The sequence below is a fragment of the Phaethon lepturus genome, unplaced genomic scaffold (genome assembly GCF_000687285.1).
Source record: "Phaethon lepturus isolate BGI_N335 unplaced genomic scaffold, ASM68728v1 scaffold33636, whole genome shotgun sequence".
In the NCBI taxonomy this organism is placed as follows: domain Eukaryota; kingdom Metazoa; phylum Chordata; class Aves; order Phaethontiformes; family Phaethontidae; genus Phaethon; species Phaethon lepturus.
In genome coordinates this window covers 8,716-16,564 of record NW_010548874.1, presented here as the reverse complement: position 1 = coordinate 16,564, position 7,849 = coordinate 8,716, and the positions used below count along the sequence as shown (strand labels likewise).

At 41.1% G+C, this 7,849-nt stretch overlaps 1 protein-coding gene across 1 annotated transcript in view; it reads right to left on the bottom strand.

Moving 5' to 3' along the window:
• Positions 1-3,531: 3,531 nt before the first annotated feature.
• L2HGDH (L-2-hydroxyglutarate dehydrogenase) overlaps positions 3,532-7,849 on the bottom strand; it is a gene marked incomplete at its 5' end in the record, with an annotated part of 13,028 nt that continues 8,710 nt past the window's right edge. The window contains 3 exons of the mRNA XM_010290109.1: positions 3,532-3,727; positions 4,690-4,821; positions 6,075-6,232. Coding sequence (XP_010288411.1) covers positions 3,532-3,727; positions 4,690-4,821; positions 6,075-6,232 — 486 coding nt within the window. The remainder of the gene's footprint in view (positions 3,728-4,689; positions 4,822-6,074; positions 6,233-7,849) is intronic.

The following is a 7,849-nucleotide window of genomic DNA, read 5'->3' as shown; positions in this document are numbered from 1 at the left end:
GAGGCCGCACAGGCTGACCGCAGCTCACCCCCGCGCCTGCCGCCACCTGCCATGCGGGTCCTCCGGCTCCCCGCTCCTCTTCGCCTCGCTGGAAACAGCCTCACCCTGCGGGGAGGCCCCGTCAGAGCCACCGTCCTGAGAACAGGCGCCCGCAGCAGCAGTGGTGCCGTGCTTTCCTCCCGAGCCCGCGGAACGCCGTCTGTCACTGTTCCCTCCACTCCCTGAACGACCGACTCCAGCCAAGAACTTTCCCTCTTATCCTTTCTGATGGCGTCGTATTCAAACCTCACGCTTTCCATAACCACCCCCCTTTAAAGGCTTGTCCGCAAAGGGAGCGGATAAAGTAGATCAGAAAATAAAGTGCCTTTCTGCCAGCAAGAGCGCGATCCTTTGTTATGACAGATTTCCCAGAGGAGACGGACGCTTGCAGCGGCAGCGGCAGCTCCGTTTGCTCCGTGGTCTTAACCTTCCCTGTCGCATCAGAGCAGCCTGGGAGGTTTCCAACAAAATATTTATTTCTGTGTGAAGACACTTGTTCCTCAAACCGAAACTGTGAGCAAAAAGAAAAAGGTAATCCTGAGAGTAACTTCAGGGTAACTGTGGTGAGCTCCACAAGCATGCAGTTCAGAAAGCCACGGTGCCTGGTCTGGAAGTAGATATTCCAGGTTGAGTGACCCCTCACCTAGCACTTTATCCCCACCTCCGCAGCCCCACAACACCCATCTTCTTCAGGGTGTCACACTGCTGTCCTCTCCAGACAGCCTGCACTGCTCCAAGGTGTGGCAGTGGTGACCGGCCACAATGAAGTACCGTGAAGGAGCTTATTTTCCCAAGAGCGGCCATCCAGGAGGCCATGACATGCAGCACTATTATAATTTCTTTGAATCACTTGTGGGGAAAAAAAAAAAAAAAAGATGCCATACACTTCCCAGAGTTTAGGACTGACCTTACTGGACATTTTGGGGGAATAAATTGTGTTACTCCAAAGCTGTCCTAATGCATTCATTCAGAATGTAAAGAATTGCTGTTCCACATGCCATTACGGGTCCAGATCAGGCTTAAACCTAGTTCTGTCCACGACCTACGTACCTTGAAGTGTGGTAAGTGTAGATAAGATACAGGTACTTTAGGAAGACAAGTTTGGTCATGTGTCGTGTGTCCCCCCCCCAAATAAAGTAATTTCTATTATATAGAGCTATATCCTGCCTAATTTAGATGAGAATTAGCAAATAGCAGTGAAACTTCTCTGTACGTCAGGAGAAATACACAGACTTTATAGCAATTAAAGAAAAAAAAAACCACCATGCTATTTTAATCATAGTAGAGAAAGGCACAGTTATTAAGCCATCCAAGTGAATTAGACCCTTTTAGAAAATATATTCATACATTTTCACACTTGGTAGGCAACAAGATTTATGTATGAAACCCCATTACATAATTCTCTGAAGTTATTCCTTTAAAAAAGGTTTATAACTTTATCTCTAAAAATATAGATATTTCACAAAATGCTACATAAAGATTCATAGTTTAAGAGCTTCAGTTAAACTCTACTCCAAAATAATCATCTCCTGAGAATAAAAAGCACAGCAGACTGCAGTTAAACCACAGTTAAGATTCACCATAGTATATGACTGCTTTACATTTTCATGTTCTTTATTCTGTTAATACACGTTAGGGCCACACCTCGTGTGGGAGGAAGCTGCTTTTGCAATCCTTTTGTAGTATTTACTGTTGATAGGCAACACTTCTGGCAGGGAGCGAAGATATGATTGTTTCATTGTGAAGACAGAACTTTTACACAGCCGTATGGCATTTTAGGATTTGGAATATCTGAATCTCTAGTCTAGTGTTATTGTGGCTAAGAATAATGACCAAAGCTTTTCTCTGAAGGATTAATTATTTGAATTTCCAGGTTGCTCTTATATGGGAGTCACTTCTCCAGTAAAGTAGGTGTCACCAGGAAAAAAAAAAAAAGGAAAGAAAAGAAGAAAGACAGGTTAAGCCCTTTCTTTCTCAAAAGTGGCTCAGCTCTGTACAGTAAAAGCATCAGCTAGCACACCTGACCTCCTATGCTAACACACTCCCTCATGCATGTTGGAGGAGTACAGAAAGTAACTTTAAAACAAAAAAAAAAGAGTATGGCAAATTGCCTGGTAGCAAACTACCCACAATTATCTGTATTACCCAACATCCTGTGAACATCTGCTTTAAAAGTATTCTCAAGTACTTTGTCCCCGGGGCCACGTAATTCTTTTTTGTAGCAATTATGCAGAACACACCAAGATACTCAGTTAGCTTCATACCAAACTTGTTTAACATCTCTCTATAGTTTAAAGAACGTTCTCCACACAGATGCTCATCCAGGTGCACCTTTGATAAAACTTCAAATATCAGTAAGAGTTCAGAAAAGTAACCAGCACTTTCTAAGCTCCCCTCTTGCCAGCCATGTGGGAAATGGGAAGTCTTCCTGACTCATTGCTATTTGGGCTCCAAGGGAAGCAGTATGCAACATGACTCAATTAAGACAGGTTTCTGTAGCTTCCCTCCCTTCAAATTTGCTTTTACAAAGACCATTTCCACTGGATTGCTCAACATACCATAAAAAGATAACCTCCCTTTGCATTACCAGTATTCAAAGGAAAAAAAAACCCAAGCCCAAAACCACTGCAGTAGTTTCTGATAGTGCTGACTTCCCAGATTTAAGTTAAATGAAAAATGACTGTTTATGTATACATTTTAATTTCAGCTCTATAAAAAAAAAATAGAGACAGTGATCAGATAGACAGCATATCTGAACTGCATATCTAAATTGACTTGGATTTGGTAATCCCTTGTTAGGCTTATTTTTCACTGACATACTCTACATTCATGTAGAAGTCTCTGAATATTGTTTTCAGTCTCTGATAAAGCCCATAATTCCATATCAGCAGAACCCTTAGGCAGGGCTTATCCTTCTATCTCCATTACTTTAACGTAAGCTAGGAAACTGTAAACTCCAATTTAAACCGAGTCAGTGAGAAAGCACTCAGAGAATCACACCACGCTTGTGGTTTTCAGAGGACCAACCACCTCCCTAGAGAGGAGGCAGAGGCAACGTTTACACCAGAGACATGGGCTGTCCTCATGGGCAACCCCACTACAGAGGCTCTTCCTGCTCCACCTAATGGCCCACTACAGTCCTGGGAGACCCTCACGTTGTGCCTGGCACCAGCCCCTCCGCAGGCTGTTACTGCTCAGGTGAACAAACCTTTACCGCGAACGGGGCTCTCTGCTTCTTTCTTGCAGATGGCTGTACCGCACCAGGTCTTACCAGGCACCGTAACTCCTTTATTTGGGAGGCTGAGAAGTTGTGGGCTGGCAAACGCAAACATTTCAAACACTGGTTTCGCACCGCACAGCTGTACCAGTGTTGGTCTTGCAAGCAACACGTTTCCTGTTTTATCTTTGTCATTAGAGGCTGCAAGTTCATTCAATGCAGACAAGCTGCTACACATACAAGGGGGGTAAAACCATACTACACCCATCAATCATTCACAATTCAAATCTTTGCTTTGCTTCATCTGCAATCATTTTTGCGATGGCAAGGGAGGAGGTAGCGGCAGGAGAAGGGGCATTTCTGACATGAAGAATTCTGCTTCCAATATCTCCACTGCCTCCATCGAATACAAAGTCATCTACCAAATTTCCGTCACTGTCCAATGCCTGAGCTCTCACTCCGGATGGACCCCTGCAAAATAAAGGAGGAGCTCACCATTAGAAAGAAAATGCTTTTCTGGTTTTGGAAAACGATTCTGTTCTGACCGTGTGAAGATGCCCAGGAAAACAGTAAGGCAGGCAGACTGTGGAGTCAAAGCACAGTCAGGCTTTTGGGAGAGCACAGGAAAGTTTAACACTTGTGAGGCAGAGCAGGAAATGTCTCGCAGTTGTTACCGTAAAACAAGAGCAGGTAGCCAAGCAGAGGATCTTCCGTATCTTTCCTGGTTGTGAAGTTACTCTCCTCCCCACACACACAAACATGCCCTGTCTTTTCAAAAAGGAAACCCTTTGTTTTCAAATAGCAAGCCTTGCCAAACATGAATTTCATGCCAATGGTATATTGCCTGAGCTGGATAACTCCTTTTTACCATGCTCGAGCTTCTGTTATTCTGGATTTTCTCCCTGCAAATGTTTGGACAGTTAAACCCACCTCCACATACTTAAATGCCTCATCTTTCCTCACAAGTCTCCTCAGTTCCTTAGCATTTCTAAACTCTTTTGAATTAGTTTCTTTCTCCACACAGTAAGAAGCTGAATACAATTTTATTGAGATGATTAACCTAAGTCAATATCCACTCAGTAGCAACTCACAGTCTGGCTTCCCCTCTGAATTTCATTAGTATTTTGCTTTCTTTGTGAACTCAGATTATGTTCAGGCTACTGAATGTGTCATTAGGATAAAGAGACTTTTTCTTTTGAGTGAATATGTCACAACTGTGAATTTCAGCCTATGGAGAGTGTAGAAAGTCACACAAATATTTCTGAAACTTGCCTATACACAAGCAAACATAATATAAAAGGCCCTCCTGTAGAAAGTATCTAAATGCTTCCACGCTTTGGTAGCATATTTTGGTGGAGGAAGGAAGCAAGCTAATGCTAAATAAGAGATTTAACAAGCTATTGGGTGTTACTAATAAGAAAAGTTTTCTTTACCGGAGTACATCATTGATGGTGACCTCAGGGATGAACTTCTGAAGTTGCTTCACCTGTGCGCTAAGGAAACAAGCTCTGTACATTTCACTCAGGCCGTAAGACAAGTTTCTCAGCACAAGCTTCCATAACCCACTGTAGAGAGAAAAAAATAACTGCATTAAGAACAAATCTTCCATAATAAATGCAGTCATGTCAAACTAACACCGTCTAAGAAGGTAGCAAATGCAACTGCATGGCAAAGTTCCATTCCCAACATCAGTAATCCAATCATGCTTTCTACTTGAGAAATATATGTTTGTCCTTCCCTGCTTCAACAAACCTTGTTTACCAAGCTGCAGCATTTACATTCTTTCTCTGAGAATTAACTCTGAACTCTAGTCCTTCCTACATCCAGGATTCTTCTCTGGTCCAGCCAAATAGCAAGAGACTACAAACCCACATGCATGAGGAAAGACAGACATGCCACTTGAGACTTTTTGCCACAATCATTCTGAAAAGATTGTCACACTTCTAAAACCCCTCAGCTTTCAGTCAATGAATCTTCCTATGTCTTTGCAAATCTTGTTTGCTTGCTTTGCTTTCCTCAAGTCTTTCAGTATAAAAATCTATAGACAATGATCAAGATGCTTTCAACTCTTTGCTTTAATAAACTGCATTAAATTGAGCTGTTAGCCAGAACGCTGTTTTCCAGTTCCCTGACCTGTTTTTCAGACTCTTCTTGGATCCTCCCCAATATTTTCACATTCTCTTTCAAGTCCAATTTCTAAAATCGAGCACTTGTTAATGGTCTGTCCAGCCCCTCATAAAGAAGCAAGATTTGTCGTAACTTCTATGGATATTCTATTCATTTATGTTTGCAATTTTAGCAATGATTTCTACTTCCTATGACATGCTTTCTAAGACAGCTTCCCAGCCTGCATTCATGGCCCTTAACATAATTCCTTGCATTTGGACATTTTTTGAATGTATATTGATGGTCTGATAACGTTTAACACAGCAATTCAGACCACTCTGTGTTCCTTCTTCCAAGCATCCTCTGCAGGTATTTTAATGAGATTGTCTAGGGTGATTAAAATACTACGCTGCATTGGACCAAAACCAATCCTGGAAGAGCTCCACTAGTAGCAACATGGCTCACCGGTACCTTCCGATGAGCAGCTACATTCTCGGACCAGCTAAGACATGTCTTGGTAGTTTATAAAAATTCAAATATTAGATCACATGAAGTCAAGTGTCTTGGAGAAGTCCACCCTTATCAGCACAACTGTCTTTAAGCACACCAAAAACTTGGCAAAAGCAGGCTTTTTGACAAGAACTAGCTTCCATGGAGTCACAAGCTGACATTTAAATAATTGCGTTCAGCGGACAAAAAGACAAGATATTACCTGTACATTACAGCATCTAAGAAGTCTCCAGTGCTGAAGTCAAACAATTTGTAGCCCTCTCGCTTAAAGGCCAGTACTGCATTAGGACCAAGCCAGACACTGCCATCCATTCTTGGTGTGAAATGAAATCCCAGAAAAGGGAAATGAGGATTGGGAACCTAAAGTGGGATACAACAGTTACTACAGCTGTTACAAACCAGATCAGAGAAACAGCCATATAACCACTCAAGTCAACAAACTCATCCAGGAAATATGGAAAACATTTGTGAGGAGAAAGTACAGACGTTTATGGTTTACTGTGTGAGAGAGTGAATAAAATAAACCAAAACACAGTAAAGCAGTTTTTCTCCCAAAAAATGGAAAGAACTTTTTGAACAAACAAGTGAAAAAGGAAGTAAATTTGCCTTTCTATTTCCAATCACTACAAAAAAATTCAAGTCATATAACGACACAATTGGCTGCTGCGCTGGTTCTTCTGCTTATTAATTGTGCAGTAATAGCACGTAACTAATTTAAAACACTGAAGAACAGAGCAGGGCCAAATAAGACTGCTTCTTCAGTAAAAGCAAAACAAGCAACAGAAGAAAAAGTACACATCATTTCTCAGGATATAAATCAACCCACAACAAAACCAATGACACACCAATGTTATTTACCAGTAGTAATTATACTGCAATAAAATAGGTTATAAAATATTAGGAAAAACCCCACCATTCCTGTATTGCTCAAAACAACATGCAGCTAGCAAGCCTGATTAATGCTAATAATAAATATCTGCTGTTTCTTTTTCATTTGTAAATGGAATACAGTGTAATTATGTGCAAAGGCTGAACCAGAAAGAAGCTGTCTGTATGCTGATATAAATATTAAATAAGCACACCTCTTCATGAGCTGGCACTTCAAGATCTTTAGCTATTTAGAAAAGGTGACTACAGTGGTGACTGTGTTATAGTCTGAAAATAAGCAAGTATTGGGTATTTCTCAAAAAACAGTATTGTTATGACTAAAAATTGCTTCAAGATATGTTCCTTTTCTGTATTCAGTGCAATGTTTTTCCTATTAAAAATCTACTTTTAATACTTTCAAAGTTTAGTGCAACCACTCCACAAACTAGATTACATTTCTGGTAACGTAACACTAAGAGTCATGCAATTTTCTAATCTTATTACCATATTTGGCCATAACAAGAAATTTCAAAGGGTACAAGCTATCCTCACATAGCCACGAAACAAGGCTGGAAGGTACCCTCACATCCTCCCTCCCATCCCAGGACAGGATCCTGAATCATTCCCAGGTGAGAAGAGGTCAAACACTCAGTGCCCAGGGTTCCACAGTTTCCCTCAGGTGACCTGCTCCAGCGTTTAGCAGGCAAATCTAAGTTCATATTCAGAAAGGCGGTATTTCAAGATACTGCATTAATTAACTAAAATGCTGCCCTAGGAATTCTTTCTTGCTTGTTATCTTCACTTTCTGTCTGGAATTGCTCCTCCTCATCACATTATTTGTCCATATTATATGGTAGAAAGCTTGTCTTTTTCCTTCCATGTCTACTTTTTGTCAAACAAAGTAAAGCTAATTCAAAGATGAGGTCGAGAGGCAAATATCTAAATCCGAGCTTTGGGTATTAGCACACAAGATTAAACCCTGTGTCTAAGTAATTCATTATTTGCTGTTGTCCCTCACTGACTTCTGAATACTGCCTACACATTTATGTTATAACATAATGAAAGAAGCCAGGCTTTTGTGGGCATGTGGCTAATCAGGCTAAATGTTTC